A 24,364-nucleotide genomic window follows, 5' to 3' on the forward strand; every position below is an offset into this window, starting at 1 on the left:
GTCAACCTGCAGGGAAAGTTAGGCCACATACAGCTTCACCCACACCCTCTCCTGGACACAGAGACATTATCAGACCCCAAAAACACCACAGAGGGTCAATAAATCCACATATGATAGACTGCTCTGATCTTAAATAAGAAATATTTTCTGACAATCCACAAGCCAATAGTGAGATTCGTCTACTGATAAGAAGTATAATTCTGTGTATTAATAATAATTGTTAACTATCTCTCTTATTTTTTTTTTTTCATTTTATTTGTTAGTAACGTTGTTGCTTTGAATGCGCAAAATTCCCACTGAAGCTCCGAACATGCCTGTGATGCGACCCGATTGACTTTTTTGTTCCAAGTTCCTGTTGGTGTTAATCCAGCGGACGGTCCTCCGCTTTCTCAGCACTTTGCAGCTCCGGCACTTTCAATCCGCTTCACGGGCTTGGCTGCAGGAGATCGGATATAGAGATCACCACAATATTGCTGCGGGCGGCTTGTTTAATATTTCTGCAGCAAACGTTTGCGCCCCCCCCCCCCCCGCCCCTCCTCAGCGACACCACGCCTACTCTCCCTGATCCCTCCCCCTAACCGAGCCGGCAGCCTATAACCTCCCCGGGTCTCCGCCCATTCCTCCACAGTTGATTCTTTGGGAAGGTATTGTCATGCAAATAAAGGACGGACGCGTAAAATATTCCTCCAGAGCGCAGCGCAGGGCAGAGACTCACACGGACCGCGAGGAGGACACAGACCGGGCCACACGGTGGATTTCTATCGTTTACGTCGCTACGGACCCGTCCATCTGTCACAGGTAAGTCACAAATCCGCGGCGGATTACAGTTCCAGACATGTTTAGTGGCGAAATCCAAGCAGTGAATCCGTGCGTAAACGTGTGCGCACGGAGCTGTCCTGAGTCTCTCTCACTCTTGGATGTGGCGGAATGTGGGGTGTCTCTCTGGCAGTCTGTTGCTGTGAGGAATCGGGATTCATGCGGATTTTTTCTTGTCTTTTTTAATCTTTTCCCAGACACCCTGGCCGCCACATGAGCAGCGACATTTAGCCAGGAAACAGGTTGGACCGTTCAAGGAGAACCGGCGGGGATCCAACACCGAGGAGGAGGCTGCCCCGTGGAGATAGTGGTCAAACACCAGCTTCCCCGTGAGAAGTCGGAGGTGTCTCTCTTCTCCATCCCCTTGTGTAGCTACCTGCTGCTGCTGCTGCTGCTGCTGCTGCTGCTGCTGCTGAACCAGAGGGGGAACTATATCCAGAGACCCCTGGATCGCTTGAGAGCTTCCTTTTTATGTTTTAGGGGATTTAGGATCTCTAAAATATTAACATTTTTACACACCGAGTGTGTCATTTCTTCTCTTGTCCTTTTTGGGATATATACAGTGATATTTTTTCTCCGTTTTAGTACTTTAAAGTGCCTTAACAGCTGGTTATAATCCAGTGTAACTGTGGCATTCTTACCAGACCAGAGACGCTCAACAGGGAGAAGACGATTATTATCAGCTTTAGAGCCCAGGCAGGATTACTTTGTTCCCCGCCCTCCAGCGAGCTGCAACCATGAGCCAGGCGGATGTGTCGACTTGCTCCGCGCCGCAGAGGGTTTTCCAGGAGGCGGTGAAGAAGGGCAACACCAAGGAGCTGCACTCTTTGCTGCAGAACATGACAAACTGCGAGTTCAACGTCAACTCCTTCGGGCCGGAGGGACAGACGGCCCTGCACCAGTCCGTCATTGACGGCAACCTGGAGCTGGTAAAACTGCTGGTGAAGTTTGGCGCAGATATCCGGCTGGCCAACAGGGAAGGGTGGAGCGCTTTACACATCGCCGCCTTCGGGGGCCACCAAGACATTGTGCTATACCTCATCACCAAGGCCAAGTACTCCTCTGGCGCCCGGTGATCTGTCTCTGCTGTCAGGTAATAAAAAGAAAAGAAAAAAAGTAGAACATAAAAAATAACAACTCAACAACAGATGAAATATAGAACTGCAACACAACAACACACGGGAAAGCCAGGCTCTTGTAAAAGCGAAAAAACTGCCATTATCTACATAGTTGTGCCAAATTCTATTAAAAAACAGGAAATAAAATAGGCCTGCACAATAATCTTTCCTCACTGTAAACCAAACGGGGCCCTCTCTGCATGGTTCACACACACGCAGCGCTTCCACACCAATCTTTAACAGAAAAAAAAGAAAAAGCACCCATTTCGGTGAGTCTGTTGGTACTAAAGCTTTTCCTCTTGAATGTGCATCTTAGATCGTGTCGTCCACTGTTAAAGAAACCCGGTCTGTGCATCACGTGTGTGTTTGGACCGCAGAGTGCAGATGGCCCAGTTTTCCTCCTCTCTCTGTCCCTGACCTCCCCGTTCTCAGTACAGTTGAATAGTTTCTTTGTCGGAGCGCAGATTTGACCTGTTGCTCCTCATTGTTCTGTAAAAACCCTTTTTAAGTTATTTTATAATGAAAACACGGCACTTGATGCTACATGGCTGCATGCTGGAATATCTGAAAGGGAAGACGCATGAACAAGAAGTAGAAGGGTTGCCCTCTGTTGGCTACCAGAGGTCTGTTTTCTTTAATAAATTCATGATTTCTTTTTTATTTTGTTTTTAACTCAAAGGGCGGTATTATGGCTATCCAACACGTTTTGTTTCCAGATGTGTAATCATTATGTAACAACAATTGACTCCATCGTTGTTGTGAAGTACTGTACACAATAGCTTTACTTTGTTTCTGTTTTTTTAAAGGAATTTTTTTTAAAGTAGCTGAATGCGCTCTGCAAGCAGATCTTGCCATGCTGGCGTCCAGTTTTTTCAGGCCAGTGCGACCACTTTGCCAGTGGTCATTGTGTTACTTAAAAAAAGAAAACCGCTGCTTTCGCTTTGTATCAAAACAAAACAAAAAAAAAGTTAAAAAATAAATAAATAAATTGGAATTCACTTTATAATCTCCTTTCAGTATTTTATTAACATCCTAGTCATCACTGTGAAAGCAGGCTGGGGTTTTCCTCTTTTATTTATGAAGGTACATTGAGAAGATGCATTTTTTGACTGTGTTGTGGTTCTTTTTTTTTCTTTTTTCCTTTTTTAAAGACATTCTGTGTAGTGTAAGAATATCATGGGTGACTCAAGCTGCTTGTTTTAAAAACTGTCCCGTGTGGAGGTTGACCTGCCACCACCCCACTCATCCACCACCCACCCACCCACTCCCACGCATCCTCCTCTGTTAGAGCCTGTTGAACCCTCATGAGGACTTTTCTCCTCCTTCCATTAAAAAAAAATGACTGTTTGGTTGCCTTTTCCCAGCTACCTCGACTATATAAAGTATTCTCAAGTTGCTATTTTTTTCTCCTCCTTCTTCTCACCACTCCTCTGTCTCACCGTTTTGTGTGATCCTCAAACACGCCAGTAGCCCCAACATAGATGGACTTCGGTTCCAGAAGATGCAATCAGCTCCATTCTCCTGCATCCTCAAGTCAGTCGGGACAGTTATTTTTTTTTTTTTTTTTACGTTACACTACAACCAAACCAGTGCTGACAAAGCAAAACGCATCATTGTTTCTGCAAAGGGAGTCTCTGTCACACTCATTTTGTTGCAACCCTCCACTCTGCTCTTCCTCTCTGTCCTCATCAGCCTGTATTTTTGTTTTATTTTCAGTCATACAAAAGAAAAAAGTGGAATTGCATCGCATGACTTATAAATGCAGGGAGTTTTATTGCACAAAAATACGGAGCCTTGTGCGCCCCCAGTGTTCGTACCGGGTAACTGCAGGAGCCAAGGCTTTGGAATAGTTACTACTACTGAGCAGGACCCTAATACTGTTGGACGATGAAGACTTAAAGAGAAAAAAACAACACATGACTGTTGCAGGATGTCACAGAAAAGGAAAATTTGGTTTCGGAAACTTGCCTGCTGCATTTTGAAAGTCATGGCACCCTAACATTTGTAACAATGCTGCTTGTATGTTTTTCTTTTTCTTGTTAATGTTGATTTTTTTTTTTTTTTTGTAAAGCCTACTGCTCAAATGGCCAACAGTTGTGTAGAAGCTTCACAGCAGCACTGGTTCACCTCATGAGAAGCTGTTCAGAAAGTGTGAGTTTTTCTGTTTTGTTTTATTTTTGTGTGTGTGTGTGGGTGTGTGTGTGTGTGTGTGTGTGTGTGTGTGTGTGTGTGTGTGTGTGTGTGAGGTGTTATTGTGTGTTTCTCATGAGGCCTGTGTCGCTGTGTGTGTTTTTTTTTTTCATCAGTCATCCAGACTGAAAAACTTCCCATTTCAACCTGGAACAAACACAATTAACCAGAAAACAAACAATAGTTCCACCACATCAAGGTATAGATTGGTATCAGGCAACAAATGAAATATGCATTGCTTGTCTTAAACTTGATTTTTTTTTTTTTTTTTTAAATTTTTGTTTTGTTTGAATATTGCACTGATGACTGTTGTTGAAAAGTTGGCTTTTATGTGTCAACATTTTTAATTTTTTTCTGAATAGAAAAAAACAAACACAACAAAATACTATTGTATAAATATATGCTCCAGGTGATAATGTCCTAATGTGTGTATTACTTTGTGGAAAAAACATGATGTTTCTCAACAAAGATGCGTGTATCTCTGTGATTGGGTGTATGTATATATACATGTGGATATATATATCGATGCTGATGATGATGATGATGATATCTTGGGGCACTTTCTTTTCTGAAGTGCTGTCTTCCTGTTTTGTTTTTTAAAGGGGAATAATACATTTGATGGTAAGATCATTGTAACATGATTGAAAATTGCACGGTTGTGCGGTTATTTGGCTTACCAGGGTCATAACATTTATGACGTAAGGAGCCAGCTGCCGGATTTGGTGTACATGAGTGAGATGATTTTTTTTTCTATAAAAAAAATGGAGGAAAAAACAAAAAAGAAAAAGTGCTGACTTCTTTGGGCCAACTGGTGTTTCTGGTCTTGCTTCATTTCAAGCAGGATAGGAACTGGTTGGCTTTTCATGAGTGATGCAGATGTTCCATCATGTCTGACTTTTTGGATTTTTTTATTTTTTTTTGGTTTGTATTCTTTTTATTTTTGAACATTTGTAACACTGTGATGATGACGCGATGTCATGTGGAGATGAGTGCTGTATTATTTTTGTACGTTTGTGTACAAGCCAGTAAAGAAATCATTAAACTCAAATCCTCTGTGTATGCATACATTTCTTTCTCATCTCCTCAAAGCAAAAAGCTATGTTTTCTGCAGCTCGGGCTCCCTCCTCTTCCTCCTCTTCCTCCCTCCTCCTGCATTTTCCATAGAAAAGGTTGGTTTGGGAAACACACCCCCACCCTGCTCGCTCGCTCGCTCGCTCTCTCTCTCTTTTTCCCTCCCTGTCGTCCAAGCCGGGCCCAACCCAGATCCCCATTCTCTCCTTTTGTCATTCATCTGGCCTCATCCTTTCACTGCCGGGATAAAGGAGCGCGGTGCATTGTGGGTAGGCTCAGTTTAAAGAAGGGTCCCCTCCCCTGTGTGTGTTGTGGGAGAGATGGTTTTATGTTACCCCCACACACTCAAAAACTTTCCAACACACTCTCCTCTTGTGCTCTCCTTCTAATGATGAAGACCCTGAGCTCTGCGCTGCCGTTCGGCTTCTCTGCTAACAACCTGCTCACTGCTTCTGCTTCTGCATGCACTTCTACATGTCTGTCACTCATTATTTACATGCTTTCTCAAATGATCTTTGTGTCGCTCTCTCCCAAACTCCTCTGCAAAGAAAAACTCAACTTGCTGTAAGGGAACAAAGCAAAAAATCTTGCTATTTTGTGTATTTTTGTGTGTTTTTTTTAATGTACTATGAGGCCTATCGTGTTATAAAGATGCATGAAAATGGTTGGTTAAACTGTTAACCACTCTCACTTCAATTGTCAAAAAAGGAGAAAAAAATGTTGCTTCATTAGCAGCTAGAAACACTGTCAGTCTGTGCTTTCTGTACTTTTAATTTCAGCCTGTAAATCATCATTTTGTGCTGGAGTGCAGTTGTCTTCATCCTTTATTTCTCTACTTGCAGCACTGATTTTCAAGCACGTTTTTCACGACTATCAGCACCTGTTTATCTGAAATGCTACCTCTAATTGAGTCACCCGGTTTCTTAGAAATGCTGAGTTGTAACTGATATTGTATTTCTGTGTGGAGGACTGTGGGAATTCTTCGTCTGTTCTCATGTCAGACCTGTTGCAACATTCTCTGGGTGTCGACCGACTTCGGCTCTGAACGTTTGAGTAAAAGAGCGTTGCAAATGTGATCGAAATAACGGCTGTGGTTTGAGAAAGTTTTGGTGTGATACTGAGTTCATGTGAAAAAAAAAGCAAAAAGGAGTAGTGTGTTACTTCTGGTTTTTAGCGACAAGTAAAAGTTTGTGCTATTTAAAGCAGCTCAGACGCTCACACCAACCGATGCGTTTCTTTGTCACATGCGAGCACCAGGAAAGTGAGCTCCTCAAAAACACCAGCCCCTCTGTGTGTTTTGATATCGTGGCAGGCAGAACGGGTTATCTGGCCTGCTGCTCGCTTGTACTTTCCTCCCTCCCTCCCCAGTCTCTCACTTCTGCAGGATGTTTTTGTTGAGCTGGGTTCCCATTGTTCACACACTGAGTTGGCTGGCCTCCCAGGGTTGCTGCTGGCTGCTAGGCCCCCTAATAGGTTCTTCATGTGCCTTGGCTTTCCTCGCTCATCTTGGTCTGGCCTTTTGCGTTGGAGCAGCCAGACAACACGAGGCATTCTGGGGAGGAATTTTTTGCAGAGAAGGCAGCGAGGGGAAAATATTTGTTTGGGGAGTTTCGTCGAGCCCCGAAAACCAAAAGCATCAAAAATCAGTTCATCAAAAGAAATCCAACACCCCATACTGGCAAATCTAACAGTTAAAAGTCAGTTTATATCGTCTGTTTTTGTCTTTCACAGGAAGCAGAGACAGTTAAATATTGTTGGCGGGTTGATGTTACAGCAGCTGCAATCAAGTGCATCTGTGTGATTATCTTCCATCGCTATTCAAAAGGCCATTGTTCAGGGGCTCATAAAATATTCATATCCATGCTTCCACCCCTCATTTGAAGGGTTACACTTGATCTGTAACACACCAGATTAACTGAACATCTTGTGATATGTGTAAAATGCAATTTAACTGGTTTTGCAACAATGAATTCCTCATTTTATAACGGCTCCTGTTCAACATGTGTACAATGATGGGAGCCTTGAATTGTGAGAACTTCCTCAGAGTGTATGGGCTTGATTGCCGTCTGATTGGGTAATAACGTGCAACCAGCAGCTTGTTTGAATGAGATCAGTTGTGTGTCTGTGATGAGAACACAGATGAGGAACTTTGAGAGTCGTTGCAGGGGCTTGTGGAGTGATGACAGCAAAGAGGAATGTACTGAAACGTTTAAGTCTTTCCAGGATCTCGAATTAGACAACAGGCTGCAGTTTTATGTTGCTTGACTTTGTGTGAATTTTGGTGGTTTAGGTGGAACTGACAGCACTTCTTTTCCTCGTGTGCAAAAACCCTGTTAGCTCCTGCTGGTTAGCATTTAGTTAATATGAGAGAAAGTCAGTTTATCTGGGCTCCAGATGGTGAAATCTTCCAAAATATTTCTTAGATGCTGGTTGAAATCTCCTCGTACACCTGTAGCACACAGGTGACTCCACTTATGTTGCCTAATCTTTTATATTCTTTGCTTTGTGATCCTTTGAGAGTTTTGTTTTTGCGTCTTCAACCAGCTTTTTTAACCCTCCCATTGTCCTCATTTACAGGCACTAAAAAATATTGTTCCCTTGTCTGAAAAAAATTCTAAAATTCAGCAAAAAAATTCTCCAAATTTATACAAAATTTGCAATATCTTCAGGAAGAAAACTCCAAACATTCCTTAAAAATTTCCCTTAAAAATTTTATTAAAAAAAAAAAAAAAAAAAAGAAATCCACAAATTTGGCAAAAAATAAAACTTTTAAAAATAATTTTAAAAAAATGTAAATATTTTCAAAAAATTAATACAAATCCTCAAAAAAAATCCTAAAAATATCTAAAGTGATTACACATATATCAGTAAAAGTTCTAATATAGTCTTTAAAAACATTCAGAAAAAAAATCAACCAACCAGTGAAATTCGCTGGATTTTGGTTGATTTTTTTCCGAATGTTCTTAAAGAAACATTTTTTAAACATTTTTTTCCACCAAAAAATGTTGAAAAATTTCCCAAAAATGTTGAAAATGAGGAACTTTTCACTGTGAATATATGTATATATTTTTTTTCCCACATTTTCAAACTTTAAAACGTGTCAATTTGACCCACAGGACGACACCAGGGTTAACATGTTGATAGCACGCAGCTGGTTTGTTGTCTGAATTCCCGTTAGAGCTCCACCCGATTTCTACCTGAGGAGACGTCTAATCAGCCAGAGAAATTGAGAATGCGTGGGCATGCTGGGCCGTAAATATGTTTATAATAATTAATCAGGAGTGTTCCGGCATGTACATTGTGTTCAGAGCTGTTTAGCAGCTTTTCCAAGAAGTGCACACCTTCCCAACAGACTCTTCGTTGATATCTTAAAGATACACTGAGATCTACACTTGACTCTTCAACAGGATGAATGAGATAAACAGCTTTTTGTTTTTAACTTACTGGCTTTGGTATTAGGATAATATTTTTGCGGTTTTCAAGCATAAAATCCACATGACCCTCTATAACCAAACACCACATGGTATTTTTACAGAAAGATTCTTCTAAATATTATATATACAATTGAGTAAAATTGAAATTGAAAGTAATATTCTAAAGATATTGTAGTAAACCTGTTGACTTGCCATAAATCTACACTTGACTCACACACTACTTTATATTATGTAGTCAGTCAGTTTGCACATTCTTCGTCAAGTTTTTGTCAAAACATTTTTTTTTTTTGTAATTTTTGGACTTATTTTGAGTCATTTTGGAAAATATTTGAGATTTTTTGGAGAGGTTTATGTGATTTTAGACAAATTATGAGTCATTTTAAACAATATTTGAGACATTTTTACCAGATTTCTGTCACTTTGTCTCAAATTGTGAGTTATTTTTGGTCATATTCGAGTCAGTTTGTACATTTTGAGTCATTTTGAACATTTTTTTAGTCATTCTGGAGAAATTGTGAGTCATTTTTTTGTAGATTTTGTTATTTTGGGAGTGTTTCTCTGCATTGAGAAGCTGTATCTGTGGATGGGTCAATATATAATTGCGAGACTTTTTGTAACATAGTTGACAGGTATCATAGTTGATATTTTTGTTGTTTCCAGGCCTAAAATCAACATGGCCACTTATAACCAAACACCACATGGCATTTTTACAGAAAAATTCTTCTAAATATTATATATACAACTGAGTAAAATTGAAATTGAAAGTTATTTCTAAAGATATTGTAGTAAACCTGTTGACTACTTTATATTAAATAAGTCAGAAAGCCTTGGAGTCTGGCCAGTCTTTTCTTCAGGAGGAAATGACATCATGTGGAGCAGGTCATGTGATCTGGAATTAACACACTTCCTTGAGAGGTGTTTTTGTAATGGGGAACTTATTGGAAAGTGATTTCTGGGACACAGATACAATTAGATATTTTCCATCTAAAATTTGATATATTGCTACAAAATAAATATCCGTCATGATTATCTCAACTTAATAAAAAGAACACAATCAAAACTATTTTTGAATAAACTCATTTTATCATTGTTTAGCTAATTAGAAGGTGGTTGCTATGAAATTGGGACAGTTATTTAGTTGACATTGATATTCAGTAATTTTTTCAATAATAAGTGAGTTTTTTCATAATAAATATAAAATTTGTAAAGACATGATCATAATGAACATAAAAAGCTTTTTTTTTAACTTTTAATAAAAATGTATGCAAGATATATCCCATGGACTTCAAAAGTCCCTCTATTATGTATTGACCCAGGTGATATTACCTCATAAAGTTAATGTGGTGAACTATTGGAACATAAATGTCATCTTTTTTTGCTCCTATTTTGGTCTCTACCAACTCCAATGCTCACTAAATGCACCATCATGTTTGAAAAACTCGTCGCTAACATTGTTTGTCTGCTGTTTGCTTCCAGGTAGGTAGTGGTGGATGAGATCTTATGTGTAACAAGTGCTACCAGTGGCTCATATGACTGTTTATTTGCATCATGTTTGGTTGTTACCTTGGCAACAACTATGCATCCGTAATCATATTCAAGAGTCTCGCTTCCTCGCTTATCAGCACATTTTCTATGTGTTCATTCTTTGTAAAAATCTGTGTAACGCTGTCCAACCTTTCATTTGCTTGTTTCCCAGAACGCAGCCCAAAATGATCTTAACCTCGGTGAAATCAGCAGCGAGTCAGCGATGACAGTGACCTTTAAATCCTGCTGATTTTGCACTTTCTTTCTGAAAACAAAAACGTGTCTGTCGCTAAACACGGCCGGCGAGCAGCCCCCTCCCCAAAGTCTGCCTGCGAGTAAGAAGGGGAGTAAAAGAAATAGAGAGAGAGAGAGCGAGGGAGAGAGACAGGTGGTCAGGCTGGTCTTTTCCTTGCCCTCCGCTCCTTTTTGAACTTTTCTTTCATTCTTCCAGTTCATTCTGTGCTTCTCCCCATAGCTCCAGTGACAAGACGCTCCATTCACTGCCTCATTCTTCCACCACCTCCCTCTAGCTCCCTCCAGCACCCCCAGCCCCATCTCCTCCCTCCTGGCTCCTTTGTCTCGCTCGCGGGGGCCTGCTTTAGCTGCTATTCACCAGCCAGACGGACCGCCATTGACTGGACCTCCCTCCCCTCCACCTCCACCACCACCTCCTCCCTTATTCACCCCCCCCTCCTGCAAAACACCCTCACACACATATGCACACAGCAACCTGGCCATTCTCCACCCTACGCCCTGTATCAGGCAGCTGCTATGCTAATAGGGAGGAAGGGATGGGTGGAGGGAGGCAGGGGGTGAGGGAGGGAGGGGGTGAGGAGGAGAGACGGAGCAGCCAGCCTATAGTAAAAGGACAGGAGGGGAGGGAGGGAGAGCAGGGAGAGTGACCCTCCATCTTCATAGCCATGCCAGAGCAGCAGCAGACCTCCTGTTACACAAAGGGAGTCCCCCTGTTCCTCCTCCTCCTCCCCCCTTCTCACCCCTCTCTCTCCCCCTCTCCTCCTGCCCCCTCCACCCCCTCTGTTCCCCTTCTTTCTCATTCAAATCCATTTTATACCCCAGTGGTAAAGGGAGCTGTAAGTGCAGTATGTAAAGTAACCTTACTCCTGCCCCGCGGGCGTAACCATTCAGGGCCCGACACACTGAGAGCAGCATGTGTGTGTGTGTGTGTGTGTGTGTGTGTGTGTGTGTGTGTGTGTGTGTGTGTGTGTGTGTGTGTGTGTGTGTGTGTGTGTGTGTGTCCATTCCCCTGCTTTGTTTAGGACTACAGCCCATACCTACACACACACACACATACACACACACACACACACACACACACACACACACACACACACACACACACACACACTGACACCTGTCCTCGGGTCTAGTTGCATCTCTCTTTGCAGCCAGATAGTTTAAAGGCATGCACACAGGAATCAATGTTTATTTAACAGTCAGTTAGTCAGTTGTCAATGCAAAAAAAAGCAAAAAACAAATTCAGCAAAATGTCTTCTACTGATAAAACTTTATGGCCAATTTTTGAGGCTGCGGTGTGAATTTCAATGCATTCAATGCTGCAACTAGTGATTGTTTTTCCAGCATCTGAGGTTTACTTTCTTGTTTAATCGGTCACTGACTGACAGAAATGTTAGGACAAAAAAAAAGGCTTTTACAGATGGTCAAAGGACACAGTTATGTCTTTAATTTGCTTTTTTGTCTGACTTTTAGGTTTTGTACAAACTATTCTAATTATCAAGATAGATAGATAGATAGATAGATAGATAGATAGATAGATAGATAGATAGATAGATAGATAGATAGATAGATAGATAGATACTTTATTAATCCAGAGGGAAATTCAAGATCAATTAAATTAAATTTACTGTCTTATAAGAAAAAACATGTTTAAGCTGCAAAGCTGTAACCAAAAAATGTTTGAAAAGATGATCCTAGTGCTTACATAGTAGTTGCATATTGTTTTTCTTTTTTTTAGATGTAAATGTGACGGGTGTTTTTAATGTTTCTAATATTATATCCACCCCATATACGTCATCAATATTAAAACTGAACGGACTAATGTCACATTTTGTTACATTTCTGGTTTTTATTTATCAAAAACCAAAAGGATATTGTACAAAATACAGCGAAATAAAAGGACAAAAACGCCCCTCTGGACCTCTTATAACAACAAAACTTTAATTAATCAATTCACAGTCCTCATATTTCTTCATATGTTTTATTTTCTTTGGGATTAAAAAAAAAATCTGCCCCAAAATGAGTGTGAACGTGATCAGATGTGTGAGTTTGTTTGTCTTTGTGGTGCTATGCAGCGTGTCTGTGTGTTGGCATGTTTGTGTCAGCAGCTTTTCTTCTGCTAGCATGTGTGTACATCTCCTCTTGGTGTGTTTTGGGGAGGGGGGTTTAGGGGGGAGGGAGGGTGTTGGCAGGAAGGCATTTCTCTGTCTCTCTCTCTGTCCTCCTGTTCTGTTATTTGCCCCGGTGCGGTGTGACCCTGTGCCCCACCAGGGAGGCACGTCCCATTTGACATCTGCCTGTTTGCAGGAGGAGGGGAGGTGGAGGGGCAGATACGAGGGGTGGGGTGCCCATATGGAGCTTCAACCCAACACCCCCCAACCAAACCTTCTCCTGTCCACGCACGCACACACACGCACACACACACACACACACACACACACACACACACACACACACACACACACACACACACACACACACACACACCAACTCCACGTCTCCTGCTGCCTTTGTCCCACCATGTATGTATAGTTGTATGCTAAAGTCTGGGCACAATTACACACTTTGTAGAAAAGCCAAACCCAAGTCTTGAAAAGAGATAATTATATCCCCCGCAATCCTCATGCACAGTTTCTTTTACTTGTTAAAAAATTTCATAGAACAGTCATTGTGTCACGTGCAAAAGTTTGGACACCCTCCTAAATCGCTGTTTGTGTTCTGAACGTTACCACACTTCTCAGGCTTATCCAGATGTTGCTTTTAGACACTCTGGACACCGGCTTTTGTGATGAGTTTGCAGGCGTGGACTTTAAGACGCAGCACCACTTCAGTGTCAGTTAAACCTTGAAGCTTCTTCACACTCGTGGAGATTTTGCTTTGCCTTTCTGCCCAGAAGAAGTAGAAGTTTTATCTGAAAGTTTCCCTGATTACATATGATCCTCAGGGTGCTGAAACGCAAAATACTCCAAAATAACAATTGGAAATCAGGACTCAAGAAACAATGAAAAGCACAAAATTGAAAATATGTGATCTGTCTCAATTTGAAAAGTCAGCTTTTTTAACCCTCATGTTGTCCTGCAGGTCAAAATTGACCTGTTTTAAAGTTTGAAAATGTGGAAAAAATACATATTTTCACAGTGAAACTTCTGATATCCACATTTTGAACATTATGGGAAATCTTTGAACATTTTTCGGTGGAAAAAAAGAAATGTTAAAAATGTTTCTTAAGAACATTCACATAAAAATCAACCAAAATCCAGCGAAATTCACAGGATTTTGGTTGATTTTTTTCTGAATGTTCTTAAAGAAAATTTTAGAAGTTTTACTGATATATATGGAATCACTTTAGATATTTTTAGGATTTTTTTGGAAGATTTTTACTCATCAAGAATTTTCTTGCCAAATTCAGGGGATTTTTAAAAAAATAAAACTTTTAAGGGAAATTTTTAAGGAATTATTGGAATTTTCTTCCTGAAGGTTTTGCAAATTTTCAGAAATTTGGGGAAATTTTGCTGAATTTTTGGATTTTTTTCCTACAAGGAAACAATATTTTTTGGTGCTTGTAAATGAGGACAACAGGAGGGTTAAAAACCAATGTGGGTCAGTTCGAAATTTTTTCTTAAAACAAAACTTATCATTTCTCTGGTATGATTTCAGCATCTGATGGTTTGTTATTTCTGTGTTTCGTAGAAAGAAATTAACATCTCATCTGTTCAGGATTTAAATTAATGCCTCGTAGTAAATAAAATAAAATAGTGTCCAGGTTCTAAGATCTGTCATTTAAGGAATGTATAAAAATAAGACTCGTCTCTCTAATTCATCTAAAAATCAGGCTTTTACAGAGAAATTTGTAGCTTGGTACATTTCACCTTTTTTTTGGGGGGGGGGGGGTTCTTTTCCTTTCTTTCTTCTCATAAACATGCTAAAATTTTAAAATAACTTGACCAGAAAGCTAAAACAGTGCTGCTTTATAATACCTTGACAACTGTAAGCTAAAAGAAAACTTTCAATATCTGCATGGTTGTTGCCTGTTCAGAGAATTTATCAGCTGCTGAGTTGTGATCAGCTGACTTTTCTTACCCCACTGGGTTAATAGTGTGTGTAGAAGGACGCCCACACTTGTGTTGTTGAATAGGTACCCAGCTAGAATCTAAAATCCTTCTGAGCACATTCTTCATGTTTTCTTCCAAGTTCCCAGAATGTTCACTTTAAAAGTAGGATGACATTTTCTAATGATACTGTCAGTCCACAAATATTCTTAAAATGTTTGCTGAATGTTGCCTTGACAACATCCTCTCTGGATGGATAGATGGATGGATAGACAGATGGATAGATGGACAGATGGACGGACGAACTGAGAGATGATAGATGGATGGATGGACAGATAGATGGATAGATAGATCGATAGACAGACAGAAGGATGGACGGATGATGAATGGATGGATAGATAGACAGACAGACAGACAGATGGACGAACAGATAGATTGATAGAAATATGGATGGACGAACAGATGAACGGATAGATAGATGGATAAAAGGATGGACAGACGGATGGATAGATGAACGGATGGACAGAAGGATTATAGATCGATAGACAGATGGACAGAAGGATGGATGGATGATGAATGGATGGACGGATGGACGGACGGATAGATAGATGGATAGAAGGATGGATGGACGAATGGAGAGATGGCAGATGGATGGATAGATGGACGGATGGACAGATAGATGGATAGTTAGATCAATAGACAGATGGACAGAAGGATGGATGGATGATGAATGGATGGATAGATAGACAGACAGATGGACGAACGGATAGATAGATAGATGATAGAAGGATGGACGGACAAAAGGATAGATGGACAGATGGACGGATAGATGGATAGATGAATAGATGGACAGATTGATGGATAAACAGATGGACAGAAGGATGGATGGATGATGAATAGATAGATAGATAGATAGATAGATAGATAGATAGATAGATAGATAGAGAGATAGAGAGACAGATACATAGATAGATAGATAGATAGATAGATACATACATACATAGATACATACTTACATAGATACATACATACATAGATACATACTTACATAGATACATACATACATACATACATACATACATAGATACATACAAAGATAGATCCATATCTCCACCTTCCTGTCCTTGCAGGATAAAGTGTACCAGTCACCCGGTTTGGATTATCCTCCAACACAATGATTCAGTGTGCTGATGCACAATGAGCAGACTGCAGGGCTGCTGGATGTAGGCTAACGAGCTCGGTGGAGTTTAAATGGCCCAGTGTAGCACTGACAAAAAGTGACGGTGATACTGCTCTCTGCCACAGCACTTTCTCTGTCAAGACCCTCTGCCTTTGTTTGACAGGCTGTTTACGATAATACCTCTTGTTAGAGGGCTTACAGTGAATTAGGTTGTTAACACATATTGAGGCACAGCTGCTGCAGCAATTTTCTCTATTACTGCAAAGAACACGAGGCTTAGATGGTATTGGAAATTAATCTCCAAATGCACTGGGAGAATTGTCTCTTTCCAGGGTGATTGAGTGCACATCCCATCCTATATCTGAGCGACGCAGATGGACAGTAAATTCCTAAATATAGTGTGAGTATGTACTAAGCGGATTATAGCTTCTCAACTTTACTGGACTGAAACACCAGGTTTTCATCAGTCAGATGGTTAGCATGCTAAAAGGAAAGATGTGGTTACTGACCATTTAAATAAAAATAAGCAGCTGTAAGAAACTTCACATCTTGTCAGTAAATATTTAAACACAGTTGACAGTATTTTTTTTAAAAAGACGGTTACAGCATGTTGGCATTGTAATTGATTTCAGAGACTCCGCTGATAGAAATCAGCAGCAAGTTTGGACAACTGAGAATCTACCTAAAAAACGTCTGAAATTTAAGTACATTCCAGAACCAGGATGAACGAGTCCATAAAAAACAAATCAAAACCTACAGTCAAATGACTTTATGGCTTTAGATGCATTATTTAATGCTAAATTCATATTGAAACTGAGCATAAAACTGCAGAAGCATTACACTGCAAGTATCTGAGCACAACAGTCAGATCACACGTTGCATCTTCCAGGACCACATGGAAGCAGTCGGACTTGGTTCTGATCAGATCTGTACATACTGTACTCTGGCTGCAGTCCAGCCTCAGAGCCTCACAGACTCTGGAACAACAAAGCAGGTGTCTTCAGACAGGCAAAGTTTAGATTATTTTTAACAAAATGATGTCATTGTTGTATAGCAGCTACAGATATTATAGTGATTACTTGTGACTTGACAAAAATACACAACTTTCACAAACAAAAAAAGCTTTAAGAGTGAGAAATCCTACTTTTTTTCGTTTGTTTTTTTCTCTACCTATTGCCTTAACATATGTTCCCAGACTTGCATGATGTTTGTGAAGAAGGACGGGCTTCATCTCTGCTTGTTGTCCCTTTTCCGTCCAATTCATGTGCAGAATTAAAACAACTGTGTGTGTAATTTCACAGAATGTCATACATGGATTTTCTTTCTCTGTAAGTGAGGTGTCAGGTTCAGCTGTTAATGCAATAATTAAGGGTATCATTTGAACAGAGCTGAGCGTGTCAAGAGTCAGTGTGTCTGAATTATTCATATAGATTCATATAGGCATTCATGTGATATACATTTATATGTATGTATGTATGTGTGTGTGTGTGTGTGCCCATGTGTGTATACATGTGTATCAGAGAGTAATTATGGAGAATAAAGGCCTGCTTGTACAGAGTGAAGCTGTGGGTTTTGAAGTGAGATGGGAGATGATTTTCTGTTTGGCTGAGCAGACTCAATGGTCCTATTCAACTAGCCCCCTTACTGCCCATTGTCCTCCCACCACCAGCCCTCCACACACACACACACACACACACACACACACACACACACACACACACACACACACACACATGGCTGTAGTGGAATTGGAGTGGAGGCCTGGGGGAGAAATGGTGAGTTGGATGGGGGGTGAGGGAGCTCCAGCTGAATCTGAGAGCTGCTGGGGGGTGAAGGGAGGAAGCGAGGGAATGTGGTGGAAAGATGTGATGGAAAGAAAACCCAAACACTCCAGTATCTCTTAAATTTACACAACTGAGGATATTTTTACGCACCAGGATTCTGCCCCTGAATAAGATAACAAACACACTGCTGGGTTGTCCGTAAATGTAGTGTTACTAGCTATATGGAGGATGAAATGAAACCATTACCAAGAGACCTCCTGCCCCTTTGCCCCAAGCAAGAAGTATAACTAAAAAAGAAGTTGTAAGTTTAAAACTTTTGGTACAGTTTTCCACACCATGTAAGAAATGTCTCAAATGGAGTCCATCTTTCCATGATGAAAACCTTTTAGGAGTGTCAACATATCTTCTCTGGTTGACCTCGAACCTTTTTTGACCCCTTAAGGCGCTTTTCCATCAGCACCTACTCGGCTCGACTCTACTCGGTTTGTGAGGTTTTCCATTAGGATGCAGTACCTGGTACCAGGTACTATTTTAGTACCTTCTTGGCTGGGGTTCCAAGTGAGCTGAGCCGATAATGTGATGTCTACAGAGTGCAGGCCACTGATTGGACAGGGAGTGACGACACACCAGACCTGTACTGTGGGCAAATGAAGAGGTCGAGACTTTTCTGTCTTTGGTGGCGGACCAAAGAATACAGAGGGAGCTGGACGATGCGACTCGCAACAAGAAAGTATATCAGGAGATCTCTGAGCGGATGGCCGCCATGGATACAGTAGGACAATGAAGCAGTGTCGGGAGAAGCTGAAAAAGCCCAAAAGTGACTATCGGTCCATCGAGGACCACAACGGCCAGAGTGAGTCAAACCATAGGTGTTGGAAGTGGTTTAGCCAAATGGACGTCATTTACGGGCATCGACCGACGAGCAACGGGAGGGAGAGTGGCCTCCACTCTGCTGCTGCATTATTATAGACCATGTTCGAGGACAGTGACTGTTTTGTGACTCCACCCATGATGAGGTGGTACTCAGTTATAATTTGTTGCTGTGTTGAATCACTGATGTTTGTCGGACAGTAACAACCTTATTTTTTCTGAATCTAAATCTCTGATGATGCTGTGAGTGAATTGATTCAATTTGGTGTCTGCTAAAGTCCACTTTTCTCCTTTTAGGATGACACACGTGATCACAGTTTCAAAGTTAAACCCCTCGTCCAGTCAGTTAACCAGGTCCACATGATAGAAAAAAACCCTCACACAATAGTCAGCATACAAACACACAGTGGTCACACAATAGTCTGGCAGAGTGTATGAGGAGCTCGCAGCCATCAGGGGTTAATAATGGTCTGTCATTGGTTTGGAGCCCATTAGGACATTGATCTGGCTGCGTCTTTTATGCCACCTGGGGAAAGGAATGTGTCGGGTCTCCTATTGTGTCTGCCTGTCTGGGAGTGCAACGAGTTGTCGTATACCCTCAGTGTGTGTTTGTGTCAAAGAGAGGTCAATCAAAGCAGAATGGGCTGCAGCGTCACACTGTGCACAGAGACAGTGGAGGGTTGGATATTTCTGAGGTCAGTTGGTCAAGGGTCATCTGGTGTGTGATGACAAATCAGATCAGAAAAGTACATTTAAACATTCATAAACATGTGGAGACTGTCGATTCTCACATTATTGCTCAACATAATGTACAAAATGACCTTTAGTAACTCATAGAAGTGAATACATGCAACACATAAAGGGAAGAAAGGAATGAATATATCCCTTTTATTAACCCTCCTGTTGTCTTCATTTACAGGCACCAAAAATATTGTTTCCTTGTCGGAAAAAAATCCAAAAATTCTGCAAAAAACTTCCCCAAATTTCTGAAAATTTGCAAAACCTTCAGGAAGAAAATTACAATAATTCCTTAAAAGTTTCCCTTAAAAGTTTCATTTTAAAAAAATCCCTCAAAATTGGTGAGAAAATTCTTGTAAATATTTTCAAAAAAATGAGTAAAAATCTTCCAAAAAATCCTAAAAATATCTAAAGTGATTAAATATATATCAGTAAAACTTCTAATATTTTCTTTAAGAACATTCACATAAAAATCAACCAAAATCCAGTGAATTTCGCTGGATTTTGGCTGATTTTTTTGTGAATGTTCTTAAGAAACGTTTTTAACATTTAATTTTAACATTTAATTTTTTTTCAAGAGAAAAAAATACTGTTTTCTCCTGATTAACTTATTTATGGTGATTCAAACTGTTTTAGAGTTTACAGATTTTTACTGTCATGGTTTGACAGTTTTTCACCATAAAGTTTATGAGCATTTTTTTTACAGTGTAACATTAGCTTTCCAGCTAATACTGTAGAGGTTGTCTTGGCTTCATAACCTTGCTTTGTAGCTAACTAGGAAAGATGGCATATATTTATTTTTTAAAAAAGCCATTAAAATGGAACATTTCTGACCCACTTATGAAAAGTTGTTGTTCCAGTGACCTACCCATGTTTGGATTAATAGAGCAATTATTGGCAAATAAATAAAAATTCTAGTTATTGTTCTGTGATGGACCTTAAAATCAAGAGATCCAGTGACTTAGCGTTAGGTGAAGAAGGAGAAGCAGGTGTGTTAGCTGGATGTTGTGTTGCCTGGATGCCAGAAACCAACCATTTGTACAAACGCGTCAGATTTACCTCATTTGAAGTTAATCTGTCATACACTGAAAATCAAAAAATGTAATTTTAATGTGTATGAATCATTCTGAGGGCTTGAAGGTCTGAGCTGTGCTTCACTGCACACCCAGAAGCAGAGTTATACCCTTAAATATGCATAATTTAAAGCCTAAATACAACTTAAATGGGTGAGATGTATAAAATATCACTCCTGTACGGTTGTCATGACTGGGTAGAGACCACAGCTGATATGTAGACCAGGCTACAAACCTGTTTATTTCTGATAAGAAGTGGAGCTTTTTAATATCGTTCAACGGGGATGAACTCACTTGTAGAGTCAGCCTCGAGTGGCCGTTCAGGGAACTGCAGTTTGTGGCTTTTTTAGCGCCGTAGGTTGTAGGTGGACTGCACTGGGCTCAGATTATTCAGTCTACAATACGCATTAGGCATGTTGGGGTGAAATCAAATAGGTTATAGGCAAATATTTTGAACTTTAAACCAAACAAAATGACAGTGTTACAAAGAATGACTTGTGAAAGGTAATAAAAGGACATACATGATGTGCAGAGGGCCTCTTTTTATCATGGACTCACGACCTGGGAAGTCCTGGTTCAACAATTTTTGATTTAAAGTACCATCATATGTAGTTATTTGAGGTCTAATGTAATTTTGCTAAATGCTGGTGTCATAGGTAGGGAAGCTTTTAAAATAACTTCTGAGCTATGTCATGAAAAGATCATGTTTGCAATGTGAAGTATTCTAAGCTGGGAGTTTTTAGAAGGTAATGTGTCATACTTATATCTTAATGCTTTTCTACTAGGCACTGCATTGCTTTTGTTATGCCTTTTTTCTAAGCATTTTCTGGATAAGCAAATTCCTTCTGAATTAATCAAGTTTTATCTTATCTTATTCTGTGTTTTTTTTACCCTTCTGCCCTTACCTAAACACTCTTCTTCTCCTTCACCTTGTTCTTTCAAGAGGTTCAGCAGATCATTTTGATAACAATTATGTTTAGTAGCTAATTAAAGTGTTCGCAGCAGCACTTGAACTGGATATTTTGACTGCTGTGTTTATTTAAATGGACACAATTCTCATGCTTACCTTGCTGGCATCACGCTGCCCTGCCTTGTTCCATTTAAATTTTAGATGAACTTTTTGTTCCTAATAAAGTTACTTAGGCGAGAGCTACAAGTCACTACATGCTGCAATGTTGACTAGAGCTATCTTTGTTTGACTTGTTTATAAAACTGACAAACTTACTTCTGCTTGAGTGATATTTCATAAAAAATGGCCAACCAGCTTTCTTTCAAACCTGAAAATCCCAAATCTGTGTTTTTGGACAACCATCTGTTAGATCTCAGACTGAGTGAAACCAGTCAGATGACACAGCTGGGGTTTAGAGGAGGGGGAGCAGAGGGTCTTTAAATGCTCACGGCTGCCAGTTGGTTGGCAACGCAATCAGAGTTGAACTTGAAGGAGGGAAAAAAAGTGATGAGATCTGGATTAATGTTTAGGATGTGGGTTTGGGTTTGGTTAGAAGAGATTACAGTTCAGTTAGATCTGTGGGAAATGAACGTAAGTCACTGTAACGTCCTCTGAAGTGAGGGAAACACCGCCGTGTGTGTTTAAATGTAGTGGGGGTCTCCTGTCGGCAGGACAAAAGAAGAGAGAGAATCCCTACAGTACATTCTCTCTTCCAATCTCTTACCGATTTGGTATTAAACAACATCAATGCTTTTTTCTCACCTGCTGACTTCGATGTTTGTCTCCTTTTCTCTTCTCGTCAGAGGCGTGTTCTTTCTGTACATCCAAAGCTGTGTGCTTGTAAGTCTTTGTTTGTGCAACTAAAAGGCTTTTGTGTGTTTTCCTCTAAAGAATAGAACTTTAAAGACGCTACTGAAAAGTCAGTGAATATCTCCACTACAGGCCATATATTCAGAGTGTGTATGTTCACTTCCCATCTGTGTGCAACCTGTGTGTATTACTGTCTTCACTGGGTTTTTGTATTCTTCAGCTAGATTGTTTTCTCTTTTTTTAAAATCAAATTTATGTCTTTGTTTCGGTTTCAAATCTAAAAATAAAAATGAATAGGTGTGCACTAGTGTTACTTCTGCTGCTATTTTACTCTGAAACATTACAGAACCGAAGTGAGAGGATGCATGAAATGAAAATACTGAATGCAAAAATGGACTTAGTAAATCTCTCTAGCTTTCTTTAACAGATATTTTTTATGATTGTGACCAAAAACACATGTAGAATCATAAAATGTCTACTGCAGCTGCTAAGAGAGGTGGTCTCAGGATCCTGATTAGCTTTTCAGTAGGATGGTAAACAACCTGGAGGCTTGTGTGGACAAACAGGGAGTAGTTTTATCACTGGAATTGTCTGAAATGTTAAAAAAAAGCTAATATTTTCTCTTCTGCTTTATTAAACTTTTGGACTCCTTGTGTCTTTCTAAAAATGTTCAGTCACTATATATTTGCACAACATGTATTTAAAATGAGCAATATAAACAAACAATCTGATAAACAATTAAAAATTCAGCTGAACTGTGAAAGGAATCTTCATGTCAAATTCTTGGTGTTGGAAAATTTCTGCGTAACGGTTCTTCTGTCTTCTTAAGAACTTCTGTCTGTCTCAGTCTTTTCCTGGAAAGCAAACCGAGGTGTGAAAATGTGTCATGAGCTGTCTCAGTGAATGTGTAACATGTCTTCTATGTGAGCTGGAAACAAAAGCATGCGGTTATCTGTGTGTGTTTGTTCGGTAGGTTCTCGTCCAGGCAGCACCAGGTGATCTGGCCTGGTACGGAAGGTCACCGCTGTGATGTCACCTCCTCTTCCTATCCGGATATTCCCAGCGTTCTGCTGCCAGCAGCCGGGAACTCTGGGAACTGAGAGCAGGAAGCCTGGCTCCTTCGCAGGAGGGAGAGAGAGGATATGTAAGGCCTAGCGCTGAGGTTATGTGGTCATTCTGCAGCACTGAATGACTCATCATTTGCTGTGTGAATACATGAGAATGTGGATCTGACTGAGACTGAGAGAACTATATGAGGAGCATCTGTAACTGGAGCAACGTCGCCCCCTTCTGACGGTAATCCTCAATCTAGAAAGCTATGTGCATGACAGAACTGCTTCTAATGTCGTCTTAAAAGTGGCATTATGTCCTTTATTGTTTGGAATCCCAATCCACTGCTGTATGTGTAAAATAAATATGAAGAGCTTTGAACCTTAAGATATGTGTTTTTCTTTGAATTGTTACAATAAAGCCCCACATGTAGAAAGTTTCAAAGTTGTTACCCTTCCCTTTGCAGCGCAACAGTCTAGAATTAATTAATAGAATTAATTTCACCACAGATAAATTAATATTTGTGAATATTTAAAAACATTCATCCAAATGTATTTATTTTAGATGCAGGAAATTTTGTACAGTCACAGATATAGTGCATATGAAATCCACTTTGTTCCACCCAACTGTAATTCCCTATGACAGTAATAATATATATGTAAAAACGTTTTACCAAAACACGCATAAAAATGACACAAAAACTGCATTGCTAAAAATTAAACCAGTGGTTTCCAACAATGTACAAAGAAAAATCTGTCTAAGTCATCAGTATTTCCAATATTTCACGCTGAGGTCTTTCCTTCTCAGATATTTTCATTTTCATTCACTTTTTGAGGCTTGAAAATCTGGCCAAGTACGTCGGCTGACTTGAATCTAATGGAACAGCTTTGAAGTTTTTTTAAAAAGAGAAAGTTAGAGCAACACAACAGCTGGGTCAATATATAATAGAGGGACTTTTGAAGTCCATATGATATACCTTGCATCCATTTTTATTAAAAGTAAAAAAAACTAATGTTTTTTATATTCATTATGATCATGTCTTTACAAATTCCATAATTATTTATTATGGAAACAATCACTTATTAATAAAAAATGACTGGATATCACTAAAATGACAAATAAATAACCGTCCGAATTTAATAACAACCACCTTCTGATTAGCTAAACAATAATAAAATTAGCTGATTCAAAAATGTTCTGATTGTGTTCTTTTTATTAAGTTGAGATATTCATGACAGATATTTCTTTTCTGGAAATATATCAAACTACATCAGTCACACCTACCTGCTAGTGCTCACGCTTCCTTTCAGACATTGAAACCTGGAAGCAGCTGATGTGACAGACTGCTGGCTCACAAACAACGATGAGTACATCAGTGAGATAACAGGTTCATCTGTCTGTCACCTGCAGCAGAGAGCAGCTCACCTGCTGCTCAACAGAAATTCCCACCTTA

The 24,364-nt window shown here is 40.0% G+C and overlaps 1 protein-coding gene across 1 annotated transcript; it reads left to right on the forward strand.

The window, feature by feature from the left end:
* Window positions 1–1,553: 1,553 nt before the first annotated feature.
* On the forward strand, window positions 1,554–23,298 carry nrarpa (NOTCH regulated ankyrin repeat protein a). Its single transcript, XM_055019203.1, has 2 exons — window positions 1,554–1,909; window positions 22,835–23,298. The coding sequence occupies exon 1, from the start codon at window positions 1,554–1,556 to the stop codon at window positions 1,890–1,892; it is 339 nt and encodes a 112-aa protein (XP_054875178.1). The 3' UTR covers window positions 1,893–1,909; window positions 22,835–23,298.
* Window positions 23,299–24,364: the final 1,066 nt, after the last annotated feature.

This window comes from Amphiprion ocellaris, chromosome 17 (genome assembly GCF_022539595.1).
Source record: "Amphiprion ocellaris isolate individual 3 ecotype Okinawa chromosome 17, ASM2253959v1, whole genome shotgun sequence".
Classification (NCBI taxonomy): Eukaryota; Metazoa; Chordata; class Actinopteri; family Pomacentridae; genus Amphiprion; species Amphiprion ocellaris.

What these genes read in the sequence shown, in the direction of transcription:
- nrarpa (XM_055019203.1), top strand. Translation starts at nt 1,554, where the DNA reads ATGAGCCAGGCGGATGTGTCGACTTGCTCCGCGCCGCAGAGGGTTTTC.